The sequence below is a fragment of the Strix aluco genome, chromosome 13 (assembly GCF_031877795.1).
Source record: "Strix aluco isolate bStrAlu1 chromosome 13, bStrAlu1.hap1, whole genome shotgun sequence".
In the NCBI taxonomy this organism is placed as follows: domain Eukaryota; kingdom Metazoa; phylum Chordata; class Aves; order Strigiformes; family Strigidae; genus Strix; species Strix aluco.
Genome location: NC_133943.1, coordinates 12,286,299 through 12,309,964, shown reverse-complemented (window position 1 = coordinate 12,309,964; position 23,666 = coordinate 12,286,299). Strand labels below are relative to the sequence as shown.

The window sequence follows — 23,666 nt, the reverse complement described above, 5'->3', positions numbered from 1 at the left end:
TGGCCCATTTCACTGTGAGCAGGAGTAGTCTACCCACCGTGCTCCCTACAGCCAGAGGAAGGGGCATGACAGTGCCAGTGTTTTATTAAAAGCTGCTTATCTAGTTACTAACAAGAGGGCTTTGAAAGAACGAGCTCCAAAGGTTAATTGTGACAGTCATTAGCATGAGTGGGTGATGGGCCTGCTCCCTTGTTCCTGGCACAAAAGACCGGGCCTTTCCTTTTTATTCCTGTCCCTTGTTTCTGCCTGTGCTAAAACCTTCCTCTTTCTCTTTTCTGTTCCAGTCTCCTCATTTGAAAGCACCTTTTTTTTTTTTTAAATTTTTAAACTTCCCTCTGCGCCATTTTGACCACATGCCTTGGCAAACTGTGTCTGACTGCAGTAGCAATAGTGTGAATGCACTGTTGGCCAGGAGACAACCCTGTCCTTTTCCCTTCTTTCCCAAAAGCTGACATGGGGCTAGGGCAGAGAGAGCTGGGCTGCCTCCAGCCTCAGCCCTTTGAAGCACTTCTAAGCTATTTAGCAAGGTTGAAAGGTATCCACTGTTAATTTGCTTTCAAATGCTGACACTTGAGCTTCGTTCATTCCCAAGGGAAGCCAGTGTGCTCTCACCCTTACTGCCTGGAGGACAAGAAGTAAATATTGGACAAAGGCACTTGGTTGAGGCACAGCAAGCTCAAGACATGAGGAACCCTGAGATGAGACCCTGCGGAGCTGGGAGCAGTGAGCAGGGCTAATGATCGGTGTCTCCGAAGTGTCTGGTCCTGAGCAGCTCATGAAGTCCAACACCGAGGGGGCCAAAAAAACCCAACAAGTCCGTGGTCGCTTTGGAAAGTGTTAGCCTGGCCTCCTGTGTCCCCAGGGTGGCACACACTGATCCTGATAAATCAGAATGCCTGCCGGGCAGCACCGGCTGCCAGTCCCCGGGCTCTCCCCTCCTTCCTTACACACCACCATGGGCACACACACCTTGCGTCGAACTCCTGGCCCCATGGGAGGCTCCCCCCAGAGATGGGTTTCCTGGTAGTATGTGATTCTGATCCATGAAGGACTCCCCTTCCCCACCCTCCTCCCAAATCCCCCTCCCACTCCCTTCCCCATGGTTTATAGTGTTGCCCACGAGGCAGATGGTGCCGCAGTGGTGGGCCATGGGAGGGCATCTCCCCCCGCATGCCTTCCCAGCACCCTCCTGGTGCCTCAGAGAAAGGGGGCTTGTAGCTCCTTCATGAGCCCCAGTGTCCGGCGGGGGCTTGGCAGTCGTTCCCGCAGCCCAGCTTAAGTCTGCTTCTTTTCCCACTCCTGCACAGAAAGGAAGAAAAGTGGGGGATGAGGAGACATCGCTGGAGAAGTGAGCACTGAGCCGTCCCTACTAGGAGCTTTGGACCACCCCAGCATCTTCAAAGCCTGGGGTCACTGCTGCCCCGGTCATCATAGAGATGATGCTCTCTCCCCTGCCCACCCAGGCCCACACCTTTCAGGTCTCCCTGCAAGCCGGGCTCATGCCAGCAGTGAGTGTCGCTAAGCTGGACCAGCCTGGCTGCAGGAGACCCCGGCAGGACCCCCTGCTTTTGGGAAAGGGTGCATCACCAGACCCAAATTTTACGGTCAAGGAAGGGGGACAGGATGAAGGATGAGATTTCCTGTGGGGACAGGCAGAAGAGGGGAAGCAAAGCAGGACCTTGGCCTTCCGCAGCACGTTTCCCTTGTTGGCAGGGAGGATGGAGGGACTTCTTTTCCTCAGTTCAGCTGCACAGTTAACAGGGACCAAGTGCTCAGGGGGACTCCCGTTTGGCTTGTTCGTAGCTTCCTGTGGAAAAGGGTAAGAAAGAAGGAGGAGGATTTAGGAGACCCAGGAAGCAAGGACAGCCAGGAAAAAAAGCACAGACTGTCACGAGGTCAAAACTTCTGTGGCCAAATCTAATTGATGCTTTGCTTCCCACCTCTGTCCACAATGGGACAAAGCAGCAGGAATGTCCCTTCTCCCCCTGCCACCCCAAGCACCGTCACTGGGGGAAGCCATAGCTGCAAGAGTGAGGAAGAAGGGATGCGTACCCCATTCTCAGCCTTGCTGGTCACAGCCAGCCCCAGGGCTGGCCCTCCCGCCAGTGACTGCTTCAGCTGCTCCTTCACTTCGGTCAGCTTGAGCTCCAGGTCGACGCGGCGCTCCTCCTTTTCCCGGCACTGCTCCTCCAGCACTGCCACCCGCTGCTCCAGGTCCTGCAGCTTCGTCCCTGCTTGCACAAGCACACCCAGCTCAGCACCTTTGTCTGGGGATGAGGCTGTGGGGGTGGAGAAGCCAACCATCCTTCTGGACAGGGACGCTAGATGGGGCTGCCAGTCCAGCAGCATGCTGCAGCCAGCCTGGCTCACTGCCACAATGCCACCACCAGCCCAGCGTCCCCATCCCACCCCAGCTCTGCAGCCTCCCCCCTCTACCCGAGTGTCTTTGAGCAGCCACAGTGCTCAGACAGCACCAACCTACCTGTGCTGCCCTTCATGGCTTCTCGCAGCTCTCGCTTCTCTTTCCGCAGCAACACCAGCTCACTGCGGATTGATGCTTTCTCCTTCTCCAGCTTCTCCTTCTCTGTCAGAAATCGCCTGGCATCCTCCTCGGCCCGGTTCTTCCCGTACCTGTACTGGTTGGCATCTGCACGCACAAGGAGAGCCCGTCATGAAGGCTCTGGCCCTGGCTGCACTGATGCCACATGCAGTCCAGCTGAGCTGGCACAGCCAAACCATCACCCATGTGCCGGAGCCGGCCAGCCCCAGCCTGGCTGCAGGTCCCCTTGGGGAAACAGCGTCCTCCTGCACTGGCCAGCGTCCCCCCCGCGAGGTTTGCAGCTACGGACAGCCACTCACTCGACGCGTGCCTCTTCACTTTCACTTGTGGGTCCACCCGCCGTGACTTCTCGCTGCAGGAGGAGGCATGGCGCTTCACCTGGGCTCCTGCTGGCCGCCCCGGCTCCTCCTCAGCCTGTGGCAGGGATGGGAGGGAGAGAGTGCTGAAATACCTGCCAGGCCTGGCCAAGGCTCCCTGGGGAATCTTCTGTAGCTCAGCCATGGAGCCACGCTCACCTGAACCTTCTCATAGGGGACGTCATCATACACCACACGGGAGGAGTCTGGCCGGTGATCCTGGGAAGAGCTGGCCCACCTGCAGGAGGAGAGATGGGGTCTTCCTTTCCAGGACATCCTTGCCAGCCCCTCCATGAACCCTTCCATCTCAGAGAGCTTCCTGCATTGCTCTCCCAGCTTCACTCACAGGCACTCTACCCTACTCTACCATGTGTATCCCTTGAGTCAGCATTGATGAAACACCTTCCACTTTCCATCCTGCCCAAGGAAAACTGCCCTGCTTCAGGAGTGACCAACCCCTGGAACACTGGCTCTCCCTGAGATCACAGCACAAACTGTGTCCCAGTCCATGCCTTTTCTAGGGAGCAGACAGAGGATCTCCATGCCCAGCCCAATGCTCTGCCCCCAGCATAGCCCCTCCCCAGCCTGTGGCACAGCAGGAGGACAGCCTTACAGGTAGGAGTGCCTCACAGCTGTCACTATGTTGGCAATCGTCTCCACGTCCACGTAGTCATAGTGCAAGGCCTCCGGTGCCGTCTGCGAGCCCGTCTCCACCAAGAGGAGACCCAGCCAGCGGCCCAGGTCTTCAGAGCAGCTTGCCTGCAGGAGAGAGAAAGGGTTGGGGTTCATGCCCAGCTCCTGGCCCCTCGCCCTCGCTCCTGCCTCCTGACACAAAGCTCTGCTGTGGGGAAGGGCCCTCCAACACGAAGTGTGTGTGCAAGACTTAGGAGTGTTCAAGAGAAAGTACACAGGCACATGCAGGAGGTCCCAGTCCCAAACCCCCAGCCACCCCCTACAACCTGTGTGCTTCAGCCCTGCCAGCCTCCTCCCTGCCTCCAGCCTGCAAATACCTCCACAGCTGCCCCTGGCTCACCCCAGTGATGCCCTGGGCTTCCTTAACGTGCAGGGAAGGGGAAAAAAAGGCACTGCTTGCATGTAAGTGTTGATCATCACAGGAGATGCTCCACCAGCTTGACAACCCCGTTCTCACAGGACCGGCACACCCTGTCCACCCCACTGCCTGCTCACCTCCAGTGCAGCCACCTCCTGCCCGTTGCGAAGGATGCGGAAGGCGAAGGGGTGTTTGGGGCCCAGCCCTGGGACCACCTCACAGCCCCGGAGGACGATGGCGTTCACATGAGTCCGCAGGTCAGTGCGGTCCTTGTGGAAGTATAGGGTGTTGCCCTTCAGGCGACACCAGCGCTCCTTCCAGCACTGGTTAACCAGGACGCTGAGGTAGCCTGGGGGGTAGCAGGACCAAGGGAAGACTCTCAGTGCCTGCTCGGCTGGACCCCGGGCAGGCTTTAATAAGACATGGCTGGTTTTATTAAGGTTATGGCATGGCTCCCTACTCATTTGGCCCTTCTGTGCCTCAGTTTCCCCACAGAGAGCCAGCTGGGACACCCTGGGCCCAGGCGAGATGCCAGCTCAGTGCTACACAGTCACCCAAGCTTGTTTTCTGGGATACAGGTGACTTCATGCCCCTTCCCCATGCACCACAGGAATTTGCAGAGCTGGGACTGGGCACCATTTTGTAGCCTGAGGCAGTCTCAGCCCTCCAGCAGCTCAAAGAGCTTGCCCCCACCCCACCGCCCCCCATACAGCCAGGCTGGAGGGAAGGATGCCAGCTCCCCACCGCTCCCAGCCCTGCGTGAGCTGAGCCCTGTCTGAGCCCCTGGCCCACACGAACCACAGCAGGGGATGTCCTCCTCGGTGGAGGAGGTCTGTGTGTCCTCGGGGGAAGGCTTCTTCTTGGAGAAGCTGATGATCCTGGTGATCTTCTTCCCTGCTGCCCGGCTCATCGAGCCCTTCAGGTCAGCCAAGCCACTCTTTTTGCCTTTCCCTGGAAGGAGGACAGGGTAGTTGTGTGCCCCCAGTGCATGACACGGCATCCCCCCTCACCGGGAGAGGATGCTCCCCAGCTGTGGTGTGCACAGCCAGCAGCTCCAGCGGGGGGGACTGCCCGCCTGGCTGGGGGCAGGGGCTGTACCGTGCTCGCCAGGCTCTCTGCGGGCTGCCGGGGAACCCGTCTCACCCGTTGCCACGCTGTCCGAGTCAGAGGTGTGCTTCTCCTGCGACAGCCGCTGTGGGGGAGAGTACAGGCACCCTGTCAGCAGTGTCCCCCAGCGCAGCCCCCAGCAATGGCCACTATCAGCCATTCCTCTCTCCCGCACAGGGCTGGGATGTCCCCTGGTGCCAGGGGAGCCCCTTTCCCCTTCTCCAGTAGCGGGGAGACCCATAAGCCCCCACAGCTGCTGCGAGGATGGGAAGGACTCCTCGTGCAGCACCAGAAGCTCAGTGCTCCCCCAGTCTCACGTTCCCCAGGCTCGGCTGCAGCAGCCCCAGCAGCACCTCAGCAGGGCGGTTAGAAACCATCACCTTATCCAGGTCCATCTTGCACGGCAATACCGGGGAGGTGGGGGCTTCGATCCCACCCGCTGCTGGACTGCTGGCTTCCTTTATCACCTGTGGAGACAGCCCCCAGCAGCCGCTCAAACCAGACCCAAGGGCCAGGGCTACTCTCCCTGGCTCAGCACACTCCTGTTTCACTGCCAGAGCAGGGCTGAACCATGGGGAGAGAGGTCCTGGTCTCTGCAGGACAGGACAGCAAGCTGTGCTCAGGGCTTGCCTGGGGGATTGCATACACCTTGGACCCTTCAAAACTGCAATCAGTTTTGCAGATTTTGTCATAGATTTTGGAAATCTCAGGTGGGGGACTTGGGTGCCAAGTCGCACAGTCATCCTGCCAGCACAGGACAGCTCATGACCCCCCATTTTATGGGCAGGCACAGTGTGGCTTGCCCTGGATGTGTAAAATAACCCCGTTCTCTCACATTTGGGGTAACAGCTGGGTTTGTGATGTGCACAGAGGCTCCTTTCCCACCCGTGGCCCTTTCCCCACAGCCCCCGCCTCCCGCCCCTGAACAAAGGCAGGAAAAGGCCATGGGGAAGAGGAGGGGGAGAGCAAACATCCCCACCCCGCGGGGACTATCAGTGCCGGAGACGCCCAGACCCTGGGAAGCAGCTGGCCAGCCCCCCCTCAGCTGATAAGAGACAGAAGCAAAGCCCCCTTCCCCTTCCAGGGGTGCAAGACCTTTCCCAGGGAAGCCTCCTCCCCGCCTCAGTGAGGGAGGATGCCAAGGAGAGCGTTGGGACCCCAAGCGAAGCAGGAGGTAGCCGTGGTACCTTCAGCCACTCCTCAGCCTGCTCCTTGCTCTGCACAGCCAGCACCAGCGCCTCAGCCCCCGGCAGCGAGAACCGCAGCTCGTGCTTCTTGCGCCGCCCATCCTTGGGGACGTAGATGACGTTGCAGGGGCCCAGGGGCACCTCCATGTGTGGCTGCCGGTCCTTGGAGCTTTTGTAGCACTAGGGGAAGTGAAGGGAACTGCTCAGGGCTCAGCCAAAACCTGCCTGTCCCACTGCTATGCCGGGCAGGGCCGGGGTCCCTCTTGGGGTCCCTCACAGGTGGCACAGATGGAGGTGGCTCAGTCTCTGCAAAAGCCTCGGCAGCGGAGGGCTGCAGGGTGCCCTCTCATTCCATGGGGTCCCAAAAAAGGGGAGCCCTCCATTCACTTGCAAGGGAAGCGAGAGCAGCCTCTGCATGTCCTGCAGGGCAGTGTCACCCTTGGGGCAGGGTCTTGGCTTGGAGAGTGCTATTTTTCTTCAGCTTGGACCCAACCATCCTCATAACCCACCACCGGGTTTCTGTTCCCCACCAGCTCTGGGCTCACCAGCAGTTTGTTGTCCCGTATGATGGTGAGCTGCTTGGTCCACTGTCCGAAGCGCTTCTTGCGCAACAGGAAAGCACAAATCCTGCAATCCTTCACCAGGTTCATGGAGGCTTCCTCTGACGGCCACTGGTGTGTCAGTTGCTGGCCCTTCCCCTCCTCCTCCTCCTCGTCATATGACTCGTAAGAGCTGCTCATCGCATCCGAGTCATTGTCTGGAAGGAAGTGGGCGAGTCACCCCAAATGGCACCCCAGGGTCCTGCCTGCCAGGCATGCTCGCTCACTGCCAGGGCTCCCCGTGCCCGACAGGCTCCGGCACAGCCTTGGGCTGGGTGCAGGGATGGATGGGCTCCATGTCATCCTCTGAAAACAGCAGTGTTTTGACCCCAGCCATCTCCATTTCCCTTCCAAACCAGGCAGGACGCTCATGGGCCAAACTCCAGTCCCAGGTGCATCTATCCAAACCCCTAGGCTGGCTTATTTCTTTGCAAGGCTCAAACTTTGAAAGTCTGTATTAAACCTTCTACCTGCAACAGAGGATCACGAGCTGGCCCTCTGCCCCACACCGCCCACGTAGGGCACGGAGGAGCTGGGCTCTGCAGTGGTGTCCCTGCCCTGGCCATTCTCTGCTGTGCCAGAGGCAACTCATGCAGGGCATGAGAGCTGCATAGGCAGGGACACCCCTTTCCCACAGTGATGGCAGACATGGCACCGATTACATCCCTTCCGCACCATGAGGGCTCTGGCTTCCATGACAAAGAGCACTCCTCACTCCTTGATTTTTGCCCAGCAGCCTCTGACACACAAGACATCCTCCTACAGCCTCAACCCCACTGTCCCCCAGCCCAGCCTCAAGCCTTGAGGCTGGACATCGCCGAAGCTCTCCCTGGTGAGGGCACCCAGATACTTACAGGAGTTTTTTTGCTCCCCGTTCATCCTGGTGACGGGGTAGTTGCTGTCTGCATCCTCGTAATAGCCATCCTCAATGGAGTTGGGGGGGCTGGAGCTGTCTGTGGAGGAAGCAGAGGGTAGCTGGGGCTGTTACACCTGGTTTCCCCCCAAGGATGCTCCAAGCAGCGAGCCTACGAGTTGGGGCAGAGCAAAGCACCTCCTCCCAGGGCATCTCAGCATTGGTCCCCATGTGGCTCCAACCCCCCCCCCCATCACACCCTTCTCGGCTGAGCCGTAGCAAACAACTCCTTGCAATAACAGCACAGCGGGATGGGAAGGGAGTTGGAACAGGAGCGATGCTGGTTGGAGCAGCAATGTTTTCTTCCCGAGGATGAACCATCATGCCTGTCGAGGGCTGCCAGCTTTGCCAGGTGGGCAGGCAGGCAGGGGGTGCAGCGGGCAGCCTGTGGGATTCCCCCCACCCTCCTGCCGCCCCAGCATGGAGCGGGACTCACTGCGGGAGGTGATGTACTCGGGGGCCTTGCCAGGGCCCAGGGGCAGGGCTTCCTCGTAGTAATCCTCAGGCGGGGGAGTGGTGGGCAGTGGCGGAGCAGGGTCCACAGGAACCTACAGCAGAAACACCCCCGGCATTAGCCAGGCAGTGGAGAGGGTCATGAGTTCCAACAGCTACTGTGGTGGCAGGGGACAGGAGGGGGTCCTAGCCCCAGCCACTGCCACCTCCCCGTGCGGGTGCAGAGCAGACCTCACAGCTGGGCGTTCAGGGACTTACAGTTTTTGCTGTCTGGCTCCTCGCCAGCTCCAAGCCAATGCCATCGCTGGTGTCCCCCTCCTCCTCCTGCATGTCCTGGAGGTCCCGCAGGTCACAGTCTGCCCGGGGGGGTAAGCGGAGAGGGTGAAGGGAGCAGGAAACCCCAGAGCTGGCCTCCTCAGCCATGGCCTTCAGGGACCCCCAAGGCAAGCACCCATGGCCCTTCTCTGGGAAGGTGCTGGGAGATGGGTATTGCTGGTAAACACAGCTGGTGCGTGGACTCCCTGTGGCCAGCCCCCAGACAGCTACAGGGGAGCAGGAGCATGCACCCAGGGTGATGAAGCCCACCATGGACACAAGGATACAGCTTTCACTATCCTTCCCCAGCATGCCCCAAGAACCCCTGCTGTCAGTGGGGGCCCCAGGGCCAGCACTGCACCCACTCAGTATGACCCCCAGGGCATCACTCTGGGTCAGCTGCACGTACCAAACTCCTCGAAGAGAGACTCCACGAAGCTGGTGCCATTGCTCAGGGACGCTGTGTTGACATACATGTAATCCACGTCCTTCCCTGGGAGCAAGGGGGATGCTCTCAGCCCGGGGATGGGCAGGGTGGCCGGGGCAAGCACCGGCACCCCTGCTCCCCACAAACACCAACCCAAGGACACCAGCTCATCCCACCGTGCCAAGGGACACTCCTCCAGAGCAGCACCTGGGGAGCGGAGGAGCCCCCAGGGATGCTGCTGCCCCCCGCCCAGGAGGGCAGGAAGGTGGGAAGGCTGTGAAGCCCCAGGTGCATGGCCCTCCTGGCCTTCCCGCGGAAACCCCTGCGCTCAGCAGAAACCGGTGGCAGGAAGAGCTCTGTGAAGTGGCGTTTCCGCAGGGAGCAGCCCCCCTGCAGCCACCGCAGGGCTGACGCCAGCCCCTGCACTCGGCGCGGGGAGAAGCTAGGAAGAGAGAGTGGGGATCAAAATGCCCCGAGAGCGCTGAGCAGATGCTGGACGCTGGGCAGCTCATCCCTGCCCTGCAGATGGTTTTCCCTACCCCACTGGGGTTTTGGCCCAGGGCAGCTGCTGGGGACACCCACTGACCCTGTGGACAGCCAGCAGGCACTGCAGGGGCAAGACACAGACCTGCGGGTGGCTGCAGCTTCTGCAGGATGGTGGAGACAGCCAGCTTCTTCTCCTGTGTGGTGGCACTCAGGTACTCGTGGTCCAGCAGCTTGAGCAAGACACTGAGCTCTGGTAGGAGCTGGTCCAGCACTGGAGAGAACAGGAAAAAGCCCATCAGCCAAGGTGCCATTGGGGTGCTGAGATTATGACAAGGCAGAAGGGGCTGAAATGTGTGGAAGGCCCCAGGGTGAGGGTCTTTCCCAGCTGGCCCAGCACAGCTCAGGCAGTGTTTGCTAAGTGCATACGTGCTCCTTCCCTGCACAAGCTCTTCCATCTGCACGCAGACGCCGGGATGAAGCCTGCTGAGCCCACGAATGGAAACACCAGCTCTGCAGGGCTACTGGACCGCTATCAAAGGGCTCAGCACACATATTTTTCCATGCAGATAAAACTACACCTTTGTTTTCCCGACAGTGTGTCATTGCTTCTGGTGGCCCCTCGCTGTGACGGACGCTGGGTGGTGGCGGAGAGAAGGAAGGAAGGAGAGGAAACCCAAATGCCAGCTCCAGAGCCACCTGGTAATGCCACCCAAGGAGATGTCCTCCCACCCCTTGCCTGCTGGGGGACATTCATGTTCCCCTGCTGTGCCCAGACCACCTGTGACCACCCAGCCCAGTGCCACCTTCACAGGGTCCCCATACACAGGTTAGAGCCTTCCTCCCCACGCTCACCACCAGCATCTCCTCTGCCCTGCTGTCCCTCCTCGCCTGCATCATCCCAGCTCATCCACATTGCTCCAAGGCTAGCCCACTCTTCCCTCCAGGCACGGAGTCACTGCCTCAAGGGACAGTCCCTGCCCCACACAGGCACCTGAAAGGTGCCCGGGGAGGGGATGGAGACTGCAGCACAGGAGGGGCTCTCCCCACCCGGCTCTGTGTTAGCTGAGCCTCAGTCCAACACCAACCCATGCGGCCCCAGAGGCAGCCAAGAGGGTCAGAGCAGCTGAAATCTTGGCAAAGAGGAACCACACCAGAAGCCGCTGCTCATTGGCTTTCCAGTATGTGGGATCCCAGTACCCACCAGCTCCTGGCTGCTGCTGCCCCTGAACACAGTATCAGCCCGGCAGACAGAACCAGGCAGGGGAGATAGGGAGAGCCCAAGAAAAAGCAGGAAAAGAGAATTCACCGCAAATCACCATCACAGGCGCAACACATAAAATTGCGGGTTTTCTCTTTGATGTGGTGATTCATGGGCTGGTTTTTGTGAAGCAAAAGCACGCTGCAGCTGTGGGTTTACCCATGCAGCAAGGCTCCAGAAAACACTTGGGTATTTGCACACCAGAGCAGGGCTACAAAAAAAATTCATCACTGAAAGCAGTATTTACGGTGCTGGCAACAGCTGACCCACAGTTTTGGGAAAATGTGTTGGCCAGGGATGGGAAGGATGGGGAGGACTTGAACAAGGTGAGCTCTGGAATCCAAATCTCTCATGAGCTCCCCCAACCCCAATTCTGCGCATGCACTGACATCTTCATCCCTGTACCTTATCCTCCTATAAGACAAAACTGAGCTGGATCCAAAGCCAAGCTCCTGTTTTACCTGGGACCACGCACCCACCCAGCTCTACTGGCACCCAGGGTAGCTCCTGCAGGGTCCAGTGCCTGCGGGAGATGGCCTGCATTGGAGAGGCCAGGCCCAGGGACACCAGCAAACCTGCAGCTCTGAAGGCTACAGAGGGCGGAAAAAAAAAGCTTCTGTTTCTTCAAGCATGAACAGGATCCCTTCTCTTGCAGCAACCAAAAGTCATGGCAGCACAGCTGGGGCAGTGTGCAGCTGGCTTTGGGTCTCCAGGGACAGGAGGAGAGGCCAGAGGTGACCACAGAGGCAGCTGGGACGTGCTGACTGATGGGGGGGGTTTGCAAGGAGGGGAGAGCATGTGCCCTGGCGGCATGGAGCGCTGGGGACACCCTGCCTAGGCTGTACCCATCCCCAGTCTGCCCCTACAGCCCTGGCAGAGCGGAGCTGGGCAGCAGCAAGGGCTGGCATGGGGCATATTTCCCAGGGGAAAGGCAGGATGCTGCACTGCTGCGGCTGATGGGATCCTCGTTATTCATGTTCTTTAATGAGCTTCTGCTGGGCCCTATCCAAACACCACATCCACTCTGTCCAACACCCATCAAAAACTGGGCTGCTACAGGTTTGACCCAGGATTGTGAGTGCTCACCTTCCACCCCTGTGAGCCACGGCCTGGAGCAAGTCTCCCAGGACTGGCGGGAAGCAGGCTGGCACTGCTGCCCAAAGCAGGGACAGCACAGTAAAACCAACTGCTGTTTCAAAGGTTTTCAGCTGAAGGGGATCCCAACATGAGTGGGTTGATGTGGATCAGTGCCCGGCCAAGATGAACCCCTGGGCAAGGAGGCAGCATGCCTGGCCCCAAATCGCCGCCTCCCTAGGACGCGAGGCAGGATGCGGCTCACAAATCTCTTCCTGCCGCCCTGGCCGATGGGCTTTCTATCTCCACAGACCTTCTGCTTCCTCCTCCCTCCCCAGCGCCAAGCTAAACAGCAGCCTCAGCCCTTTCAGTAAGAGCAGCTTTGCCAGCGCCCGTCTCCTGTGGGCAGGCCAAACCAGGACAGGTAGCCCCCAGGCAGGGGAAGAAGCCTCAGCACAGCTCCAGGAGGAGCAAGCAAGTCTAGGGAGCTGGCAGCATCTCCCAGCCCACAGGGAAGGAGGGGGCAACCACAGGGCTCCTACTCCTTGAGCTGGAAAAACACCCCACAGCAGACAGGCAGCCAGAGGACCCAGGTCCTGCTGATGCTTTGCTCACTGCCCCCCTCCAGCACACACCTCCCGGGGAGGGGACCTGCTTCGGCCATGTGAGAGCCTCATGTGTGTGATGAGTGAGGGTAAGCACTTGGCTCCCACGGCCCTCTCCTTGCCCCTCTGCAGAGGCAGGAAGGGAGGGAAGAGGGGCAGATCCTCCCTGGGATGTTTGCAGAGCGCTGCACAGGCAGGATGGGAGCAGCCTCCTGCTCAGCAATGTGGTGGTGGTCTCCAGACCAGGTGAGACATCCTCCCCTGAAGGACTTGGTGGGGCAGGGGACCAGTGGACCAGCAAGGAAGCAGCTGGGACAAAAAGCAAGATGCCATGAGTTCCCACAGAGGAGATGGGGACCATGCACGTTCCCTACATCAGCTTCCCACAGCACACCAAAGCCTAGGCCGTGGTGCTCCCCAGCATCCCCATCCCCTGCCATGTGTAGGACACCTCCCATCACACCACCAGCTCCTGTGTCAAGGCTTTGGACCAGCTGAGGACAAAAGGGCAAGCCGGTTTCTATTAATAGTGACAAAGCAGGCGGTGTGTGTGGCGAGGAGACCCTGCTGCACACAAGAAATGAGAGTGCCCGATAAGTGAGGTTTCTCACCCGGCATGGCAGGCGGGTGAGCTCATCAGCAATGCCCCAAGCACCAGCTCTGAGCCGGGGCACACGAAGCACGGCGCGGGGCGAGCACTGAAGGCGCCTTTGTTTCCCCCCAGCTGAGCTGTCCCCTCCATCTCCCTTGTTAAACATCCTCCAAAATACAAGGGCGGGGGGGGGAGCAGTCAAAGAGGCCTGTGATCCCAGGAGGGCACAGGGCCTGCTGAGCCGAGCCTCTGCCTGGGGGAGCGGAGGAAGGGAAGGAATTAATTTCCTACACTCGTTAGGCTTCCAGCCTAAATAAGGTTAATGGGCTGGCTGCAGGAAGCAAGGAGAGATTGCTACAGGGTTGCTGCGTGGAGGGCAGCCGGGGCCGATGTGACTGACCCAAGGTCACCTGGTGAGCAAGGACAGGCACGTTACCCCGGGGCGGGCAGGGGACTGGGCTCGTGTGCCGAGGGTGGGCACTGGTGTCGGTGCACAACCCTGCCCGTGGGGGCTCTGGCAACTGCGGCATGAAACTGTGGAGCCCAGGGACAGAGGCGGTGGCAGGACATCAAAGGGCTCCTGAGGGGAAGGCGGCACATCAGAGCTGCAGGCGTTGAGCAGGTGACACAGCCAAAAAGGGACTTCGTGTCCCCGTCTGCCTCGCCACCGCCTCGCTCGTGGGACACCTCCGGCCTCTCGTCTGCCTCTGGTGCTGACAAATGGCTCCCACCTGCTGCTTTCTTCTGGGGCTTCTCTTGCAACCAAAATCCTGTGGGATTGCACCACTTTGATGGGCTCAGGCTTTGGACACACACATCCCAGGACAGGGAGCGATGCCAGCCTCCCCTCCTAGAAACTCACTTCTCTCCATGTTTGCAGCCTGTCCCACTGCTGTGGTGGGATGGGGAGATGTCAGTGAGGTCTCTGAGCCTGGCAAAGCCAGGAACCATGGCAGCAGATGGCTTTAGCATTAGCTTACTTGGGCTGGGAGGACCCAGGTTATTTTTTCTGGGATGGGGTGAGTTGGGGCAGGACGCTGCTGCCCTTCAAGAAAATGGGGCAGTGTTTTCTCTGCTGCTAAAGCCTGCCCTAGAAGCAGCACCAAGCACAATGCTGGCAGAGGAGCTATGTCGCCACCTCTCTCCACTCTGCACCCAGGCCAGCTCTATTTTTACACCCCACGAGTGCTCTCCCCCTCAGGGACCCGCTTCCACAGTGCGGAGATAAGGGTCTGGGCACAGCCTGCAGCTGCAGAGCCCATCTCCCCCTCCCCGGCCTCTGCTCTGTCATGGGAGCAAAAATCAGGTCTTGCTCCAGCAACCTGCAGAGAGGAGGAAGAGGAGGAGGAGGAAGAGGCTCCAGCCAAGCCAAAGCAGGAGTTTCCTGGTGTATAGACCCAGCTTTTGCAGCAGGAGAGATAAGACAATGCATGTGGAGTTGTCACCCCAAGCAAAACGGTCTGCAGACTGAAAGAGAGTCCCGGGGAGGGAACATGATGTTTCACAGTAATGTAATGCTTTGAGGCTGCTGCAGTGGGAGGTGCACGGGGACCCCCATCCCGCATCCTCTGCCTGCCCCTGGCCACGCTTCCTCCCACGCCAGGTGAAGGCTGGGGGCGAGGCAGGCCGGGGGGAAATCGGATGCTGGGAGTAACGGCCATTGTTTGTAGCTAAAATAAAAACCAAGCAAAAATAAATCCTTCCTGTCGGTGCGGGCAAGGCCCTGGGATGCTCTGCCTGCCTGCGCAGGGCTGCTTAGAGCCGCCACCAGTGGTAAACAAACACTTATAGCTCCTGGGATGCCATAAATAGGTGGGTGTGGGCCAGGGAAAGGGGCACAGCCGGGGGCTACCCCAGCACCCAGTGACAGCAGCGGAGACACCCCAGCCCTACCGCAGGTTGCCTACCCTGTGGGACAAACAGGCCCAGCATTGCCAGAGGAGCCGCTTGCAGCACACACAAACCACTCTGCCCTCTCCATGGGCTGATGTTGAGCCACCTGCAAGCCTCCGCATGCTGCTTCCCACCTCGGCGGGACCAGCTTTCCCCCATTGCTGCTCCTTGAGGAAGGCCACAGCCTCCTGATCTCTTTGCCGAGCTCCTGGGGGCAGTTCCTGTTCCCATTCCCAGGGAGGTTTCTTTCCGATGAGGAGGCAGGCACACAGCTGGCAAGGAAGTGCCATGGCGGGGGCGGCGTGGAGCTCCCAGAATTGTTCCTTTGTGCAGAAGACAGGAGGACAGACCACTGCCTGCCTGCACCCTGCCTCCGGTGCGGGCAGGAGGAGCACCCTGCCAAGCAGGCAGGAGAAGGGCAGCACTCAGGCCCCGGGAGGTGGCAGGGACAAGCAGGGTATCCCTGCCAGCCAGGCTCAGCTTCCCAGCCAGCCATCACCAGCTGGGTGTGGGGCAAACTGGGATCACTGGGATGGGCTGGTGGGGCCAGGAATGCCAGCCTGGAAAGTACCTCCTCCTGCCAGCACGGCAGCAACTTGGTGTGCTCCAGCCCTGAGGGCTTTTAGAGAAAAGCCAACTATCAATGATCACACTTGAGCTCTGACAACATCCCATAACAGTGGAAGATTTTCTAAGGGGTAACTCAACGACATGAATCATCTGCTCCCTGGAAACAAGGGCTCCTTGAGTGGGGTGGATGGGGGGAGCACCTCTGACTTGGCATCCAACAATGTCAGCAGGAGCCTGAGAGCTTGGGGCTGGCTCCTGTGTGGCCAGAAGCCCGCAGAAGCCAGAACCCTTCCCAGCTCTCCAATTACCCCAGCCAGTGCCTCTTCCCACCCCCTTGCCATTAGCCCCAGGTTCCTGGCAGCCATCCCTGCTCCCCCAGCGGCTCCCAGCTTGCGTGCTGCAGCATCCCTGAGCATTGTGGAGCACAAGGCGAGCTCAAACCTTTTGACTTGTCCCCTAAACTCCTGGCACCTGCCTGTTGCCTCCCCACCACCCCACTACACACTCCATGCCCTGCCAAGCCAGGGTGCAGCAGGCAGGGCAGGGATGCACATCTCCTGGGGATATCATTATTGTGACCTTACAGTAACTAATATCCTTAACTGATAACCTCAGAAAATCAATGCCGGGACATGAACGTGAAACCTGCTTGCTCGAGGGGGAAGAAGGTCCCCCACCTGCTCTCCCTCCCAGCACAGTCACCCGCTGGCTTCTCTCCTTACACAATGAAGCCCACAGGCTTCACAGGGCCCCTCCGTCCTGCTCGAGCCCTGGGAGAGGGGGAGATGAGCAACCAGAGAGGTTAAATAGCAAGAAGGCTGCCCTGGCTGTGCCTGCTGAGCCTCCTTCATCTGTGGCCCCATCTGTTGCAGATGCACATCCCAATGCTGACAGCAGCTTGGGGGGGTCACCCCTTTCCTAGCACAGCTCCAGTGGTACAGGCAGCTCAGCTGCTTTCAGCAGTTCTTGTGTAAAGGGCCCTGCGTCTGGCCCAGCTTTGCCAGCAGTGGCTCAGCTCCCCAGTATAAATAGCTCTGCAGAAAACCTTATCGCATGGCCTCGCTCCCAGCTGCTCACCCATCCCAGCAGAGACCGGCCGAGAAGCAAGTCCAACCTGGGGCCAAGTAGCAGAGCTGCCCTCTCAGCCAGGCTCTCCCCAAGCTCTCCTGCTTCACCCTGGCCCTCTCTGCAGAACGGGTTTCTCAGAGTCCTCAGCACCCCCCAAAAAGGGAAGAGCAAGGGGAGCCACAGCACACACCTGAGGCTGGTGCTCTGCCCAGTGCAGCCAGCCAGGCACAAAGGAATCGGACACAGGAACAAGACTCCAAACATCCCCATCCTAGTGCACTCTTTTCTGGAGGAGAGACAGTTTCACATCCTCCCCACAGTCTTTAACTAGAAAACAGACGTTCTGAATAGAGAGAAGGGTAATTACAGGCCGACAGAGCTTGCAAAGGGCAAAGATTATCACTCACATTCACGCCCCTGCCAGCTCACACACTGCAGAAGCCATCACTCACTGTTGTGGGGCCAGTCAAGCCTCTTCTGTGTATAACTGGATTAAAGGAGAACCTGGAGAACAAGGGGGTCACGGTGGTTCCCTTCCCACCCAGCCCCGTGCTGGCAGCGCACCCCTCGCAGCATGGCCCAGAGGGAGGGGTGCTGCCCTGCAGCAAAGCCCCAAGCTGGGGTCGAGGCTCTCCTGGCGATACTCACACTGAGAGCAGGGCTGTGGGTGGAAAATCTCCCCCACAGTGGTAGCAACCACACACCCAGAGCTGTAGCCTTCCCTCAGGGTTGCAGCACCCTCACCCCACCTGCTCTGCTTGGCACCCCAGTCCCCTTGAACAGTGACTCATAGAGGGGTGTCACCTCCCCAGGGAGCCCCTGACAGAGCCATGAGCATTGGAGAGGCCGAGGCTCTCTGAACTGGCATCACTGCTGGAAGAAACCCCGGGGGCAGCCCTTGCTGGGCTGCAGGGATGTCCTTCCTCCCAGCAGCTTCACAAGCGGTGCAGGTAATCATTAACAGGCTGATTAAATCACCCACAAACATCTCCTGTGACCCGGGCAGATAACGACCCTCTGGTGCCCCATTCTGCAGCAGGAGTCCTTCTCCAGGGGCTGTCCCCCAGCTGCTGAGAGCTTAGGGGCGCTTTCTCCACCTCCTGGAGAAGATTGTGGAGGTTTACTTTAGCTCACCAAAAACAAACCCTCTAACCTGAAGGGGCTGCAGCTGCCCCTGCCCCACAAGTGGAGGGGGTGTTTCTGGATTACCCTCTCTTAGTGCTGAGCACAGCAAGAAGTCGAGCAAATAAAAGCACCTGGGTGAGATATCACTGAGTGACCCTGCTTGTGTCCCCAGGCAAGGCACCGTCAGCCTCCTCCCTCTGCCCTGAACCCTGGGGGGCTCCCAACCTCAGGTACAAGTTGTTTTCAGCCATGGCTCAGCCCAATCAACACAATTAGCTCTGCAAATACGCATGGACCACATTCAGTACTTCCAGGATACATTTCAAAACTCGGTGCAGCCTCAGTGGGTGCGTGGCAGGATGCTCTGCGGGGCCAGTCTGGGAGCAGGGCTGAGAGGCTGCTGGCTGGAGAACATGTTTAAATAATGAATGAAAAAGAGAGGTTTGAGATGCCCTTTAAAGGAATAGTCAGGCAGGGGTGAGACCTGCTGAGTAATGTATAAAAAACAAGCTTCAGGCAGAGGGGAGATGTTAGGATTAGTCAGAACTCAGAATAAACTGTCTTTTCTCCATTCAAAGTTTTGGTGTCGGCCTTTCCCAAACAAACTACACAGCACAGGGAGCAGCAGGTTGGCCTGGGCTCCCCTCCAGCACCAGGAGAGTCCCCGGGACCAGTGCCACAGCTATTTGGCCACTCCTGTGACCACCCTCCATGGCAGTCAGAGCACCGGGAAGCCTCGCTGGGTCACTCCTTCCTGCCTGCTGTTATCTCGGAGCTGGAGGGACCTGAAGCTCTCACCTCTCTGTAGCCCTTCATCTCCACCAAACCTCAGCCTCCAGGACAGCAGGAATTACAGCTAATTGCAGGCTGGGCAGTGGGAAGTCTGCTGACTCAGCACCCCGGTGCTGATGACGGCTCTCTGGCGGGCATGCCCTCCCCACTGCCCTGCGCCCAGGCAGGATCAGCCACGTTACCACCCAGGGCCGGATGGGTCCTCCAGCCCCCAAATCTCCAAAATGGCCACCCTGGCCCCACTGATAGAGGCGGAAAGCTCTCTGCTTCCCAAAAGGTTGTTCTCTGTGTCCTGTACATCCCCCTTCCCCCAGACCAAGATGCAGGGAGGCTGGCAGGGCTGACACGTGTTTCTAGGAGGAAGAGTCACACAAGGTGGTTGTGCCTGGACCTTCAGAAGCAGAGGAGGGTACGGGACCCTCACCTGACAGGGTATGGGCAGGGAGGGCGTGGGATTTGCAAGGAGCTGGTGGATTAGCCGCCAGCCAGCTCCGCTTTCCAAAATGCTGTCAGTCACGTTGCACAATGTGGATCGCTCTTTTCAGAGGTGGTGGGAGGAGAAACCACAGACCCCCTGTGGGGGAAATACCTCTGCAAAGTCAGGGGGAGGAACACAAGTGCCCATCACCTGGCCTCCTGTGTTAGCATCCCTGCCCCAACTGCAGCAATTCCCAGGAGCTCTGGGAGTCCCCCCTGCCTGGCGGGGGATTGGGACCCTCTCAGTGGCCACCTGAGCCCTGTCCCTGCAGGAAAGCGATGTTCCTGCGCTGTGACAGGCAGGGCATGGCAGAGAGTCTCCGCATTTGGGGGCCGGGGCCGTGCTGCCCCGGAGGACCCTCAGAGGGCAGGATAAGCGTATTTTCTCAGCTGAGAACAGCCCTTCCGTTTCCTTCCCTTGCCCCGCTCCGCCAGGAGCATCAGGTGCAGCGGCAAGGCCACGGCTGACAGCATTTCCTACCCACTTAACTCCTGCGGGGCAGGGGTGGAGAGGCAGGAAAGCCAGTTTATCCCGATGGGAAAGCTGAAAGGCTTGAGCACAAGGGGAAGATGTGACTGCTCTGGTTATTGCCGATGGCTCTGTCAGTGCCAGGACTGGTTCACCGTATCTGCTTTTAAACTCCAGGACACAAAAACCAGCTATCAAACCTGTTGCTGCATAACTTCTATTCCTGGCTCTGTCCTCTACAACCTCAGTTTCCCAAAGTGTAAGATGACACTGGGACCACATAAACGGGAGGCTGAACCCACTGGACAAGGAGCCAAAAAGGGGCTGTTCCCCATCACCAGGTTGGGTGGGTTTAATGTTCAAAAAACCCCAGAAGAAATCCAAAGCCAATCTTCAAGCTGCTCCTTACTCGTCCTGCTAATTGCCAGCAATCAGAGCTGCGTCTCCCAGAGCTCCCTGCTATCACTTCCAGGATCACATGCACATGAAACCCACTTCAAAAAAGAAAAAATATTTTGAGCATGGAAACCCCTTGCAGCAAAGATCTGTTTTCGTTCCTAACTGTTACGAAACATCAGTGTTTTCCCTGCCTGCCAAAGAGCTTGCCTTTGATGCGATGAGAGGCATATCAGCAGCAAAAATGAAAGGGACTGCAGCAGTCATGCCATGGGGGGAGCATGGGGGCGGGAGGGCCAAAGAAGTTATTTTCATCCTTCCCCACCGTGGAGACTGCAGATTGTTAGTGTGGCGTCTGCAGAGAGACCTAGCTCCCTGAATGCCACCGCTTTTAGTGCCGCAGCGTGACGAGAAGCTGTTGGTGGCTGCACGGGTGCCCTTCCGGTGGGTGGCAGGACCTGCTCTATTCATCCCGTGGGTGCCCTGGCAGGAGGTGCCAGCCCCTTGTTTGTGTGGCAGTGGGGCAGGGCTGGCAGAGACAATGCAGAGCTCCTTGGGAAGCTTCCAACCCAACTGTCCTGCTTTTGCTCTGGAAGAGTGACATTTAATAGATATTTTGCAGGACTGACAGTTGTGCCATTATTTTTAAGGTTCCTTATATGCAGGAGGAGATGTATGTTCCTCAGGGGAGAGCTTTAGCTGTGACAGACTAGATAGTAGCCAGTGTAGGGAAGGGTTAAGGGGTTAGGACATGAGGCTGGGATGCCAGAAACCACTTCAAGTCTCCACTCTGCTAAATCCTTATCTCCTGTCCCCAGCAAGTTATTTGGCTACTGGACAACAGGCAAATCTTGAGTCAAGCCCAGTTTTCACTCCCTGTCCTCCTCTGAAAAACCTTCCCACCGTTTGAGATGAGACAACTTCTTCAAAACCTTAAACAAAGTTGTCCTGGTTTGGGATAAGGACTGCCCGCCGGCTGCAGGCGAGAGGATTTCAGGCACATCAAGGCTCAGCGCTGCTCCACAGCAAAGGGCACGCCAGCCTCTCAGCTTGGCACATTTGCACCAGAAAACAGCATTTCCAGGTCAAGAGCAAATGCAGGAAAGAGGCAGGTTTTCCAGACAGCCCAGGCAGCTAGGACAGTCCCCAGGGTCTCTGGCTGGAGCACACTATCCTGCAGCAGTCAGTAAGGGCTCCAGCCCGCTCCTTCCCTGCTCCAGCAGCCCCTGCCACAGCAGGCACCCGTGAGGTGCAGGGCAGGTCTGTGCCCCTCCGGAGCAGCCAGGTTGGCTTCAACAGGGATCCAGCACCTACAGCGAGACCTGTTTCCCCCAGTTAAGGGCAGTGTTGCACACAGAAGGATATCGGAAGATACAGAGGGGCAAATAACTCCAGTACCTCCCTGCTCTGCTTGGCATCAGCATCCCTGGGGCCACCCTCCCACGCCACTTTGCCCACCACGGTGGGGCCAGGGCAGCACACGGTGGGCTCAGCCCCCTTCCCCGCACGCTCCCTGGCTATAAACAGGCGGTGGGCCTGGGCAGCTGAGTTTCCAGCGGAAGGAATGGCTGCAATGCGGGGGAGAGCTCGGCACTTGCCTGGCGTGCTAACAGCTGGCCCGATCTGTGTTTCTCACCCACTCCGCACCCCCTTCCACTGGGCTACGTGCGTGGGGCGGGTGGGATTCCTGCTGCCAGCTTGCAGGCGGCAGGTCAGGAATGATCTGGGCTCCCTCCCACCAACCCCATAGCCTCCCCATTCCTGTGGGCAAGCTGGAGCCAAGTTTATCCCTGACACATCTCTGCTGGCTTTGCTGGATTTAGACCCCAGATAAGTTTGGTGCAGGACCTAAATTCTGGTAGCACAAAAGGTCAGGGAAGAGTCTCTAACAAGGAGAAGCCACGTGCAAGCACAGCCCTGCTAGAGCAAAGGCTCATAGCACAGATCACCTCCCAGATCACACACACATGCACTTCTCCATGAGCACAACCTGAAACAACTCCGCAAACAGCCCGCAGCACCAATTCCCCCAGTTAGCTGCTGGTGTAGAGCTGAGCCCTGCACCGAGTGCTGCTCAGCCTGCCGGGGAAGGCAGCAGGCTCAGCTGGAGCATGGAAAATGATGAAGAAGCTGACGGATCATGAAGCAAGAGCAAGTGAGGATACACACTGGGGCTGAGCAGAGCTCCAGGTGAAGAAAGGGGCTGCCAGAGAGCAGGCAGAGGCTGGGAATGGGGCACAGAACTCCTACTCACCACCAGACCCGGCACCCCTTGCGCTAGGGAAGGAGCCTGGTGAGACCCCGACACCTTCCCTTCACGAGCCACAGCCCCCAGAGGGATCCAGCGGATCTGGGTGATGAGCAGGAGGGTCTGGAGGAGGTTTACATTAGCAAAGAGCCACCCAGGTGCCAACAGCAATTTGTTACAAGCACTCAAAGCAAAGCAGGCAGGCACTGCTGCCACTAGCACAGTGGGCACCAGTGAGAGGGATAAAACAGCAGAGCGGATCTCCCCTGGCAGGGCCAGCCCGCGAAGCAGCCGCACCATGGCTGGGCCTGTCATCATGATGCTCCAGGATGGTTTCTGCAGCATGCCAGGCACCCCCTGCCCTCCCCTGCAGTGAGGTCCCAGGTTTGATTTTTGGGGTGGGCTAGGATGCAAACAGGGTAGCCTCCCACCAGTTCACACAGCAAGAGAACAGGGAAGCCGAGACCCTCTGCTCTCCCCATCAGTGAGGACCTCTGGGACCTTGAAGGACAGCTCTGGCATCACATGTCGTTTGACAACACTCCCCCTCCTGCAACAGCACCCTCCTTCAGAGCTAGCAAAGCCACCCTGTCTGGCAGGCAGGGCGAGCTTGCAGCCGTGGGGGAAGGCTGTCCCTGTCACTGTCCCTGTGCCCTCCTGGGCTGCTGGGCAGTGACATAGCTCTCTGAGCACTGACACCGTGAGCTGCAGCCCAAAAGTCAAACTCCTCATAACCCTGTTTCCACTGCGGAAACACCACCCCATCCTTTTACATCGGGAAGGGGAACTCTTGACCCTTGGGTCTTTCTGGTGCTGCCCCAGAGCTGCAGATGCAGCACTGCCTGAACCGCCCTTGGACTTTAGTGTGGTCCCAGCCCCTGGCTGCCTGTTATCATTTTTGGGTGGTGCTTCTGTAGCACTTCCAAGGACCGGTCAAGGGCCAGGACACCCATGCTACACCATGTCACCACCTGCTCCTCCTCTGCAGCCCCAGGCCACTGTTCAGCTGCAGGGAGCAGTAATCCCCCTGCGAGCCTCCCTCTGCTCCCTCCAGGGGACCTGCCAGCCCCAGCAGAAAGCCAGGACCTTCTCTGCAAAGTTGGCCCAAAGCCCTGGCAGGTTTATTCATATCCCAGATCAAAGCCTAACAGCTACGTGAGCCCGATGCCACAAGCTGCAGGCGGGAATCACACACATGTGGGAACGCAGCCGCTTCCCAGCAGGGTGGGGATCAGGCCCTCCATGGCTTTACGAGACCACCGGCATCTTCCCCAGCTAGGGAAACTCTCTGGATCCGATCAGCTCCATCTGGAAACACCAGCCACCTCCCTTTCTATGACCATAATTTCCCCCAACAAGTGCTTACACCCCACAGACTTGCTTACAAGCCGCTGGCTTGTCACCCATCTGACCAGCAAAGGGAAACTGGTACCAGTTTGTGTCCCAACTGGCCCTGCCGCAGGGCTGGTGGGGGGGCAAAGGCACCCCGGGGGCAGGGTCCCACATGGATCCGGTGAGCCGCACCCGCACGCCTGTCCCGTCCCGTCCCGTCCCGTCCCGTCCCCGCCCCGTCCCCCCTTACCGCTGAGACGGTCCATGGTCCCGGAGCCGCGGGCAGCACCGGCCGCCGCGGGAGGCGCGGGCG

The 23,666-nt window shown here is 58.8% G+C and overlaps 1 protein-coding gene across 3 annotated transcripts; it reads right to left on the bottom strand.

The window, feature by feature from the left end:
- Positions 1–66: 66 nt before the first annotated feature.
- AFAP1L1 (actin filament associated protein 1 like 1) lies at positions 67–23,656 on the bottom strand. 3 transcript variants are annotated; one of them, XM_074838197.1, is made up of 19 exons: positions 23,604–23,656; positions 9,597–9,725; positions 8,951–9,034; positions 8,485–8,582; positions 8,210–8,321; positions 7,715–7,813; positions 6,807–7,018; positions 6,262–6,441; positions 5,455–5,541; positions 5,066–5,159; positions 4,766–4,918; positions 4,105–4,316; positions 3,530–3,675; positions 3,076–3,154; positions 2,860–2,974; positions 2,483–2,647; positions 2,053–2,279; positions 1,679–1,807; positions 67–1,299 (listed from the first exon to the last, which is right to left on the bottom strand). In XM_074838197.1, exons 1-19 carry the CDS (start codon positions 23,617–23,619, stop codon positions 1,276–1,278), a joined length of 2,361 nt encoding a protein of 786 aa, XP_074694298.1. In that variant the 5' UTR covers positions 23,620–23,656; the 3' UTR covers positions 67–1,275. The 3 variants fall into 3 exon arrangements, with proteins under 3 accessions (XP_074694298.1, XP_074694299.1, XP_074694300.1); XM_074838198.1 differs by having other exon boundaries at positions 2,053–2,234; XM_074838199.1 differs by having other exon boundaries at positions 2,053–2,231.
- Between the last annotated feature and the right edge of the window lie 10 nt (positions 23,657–23,666).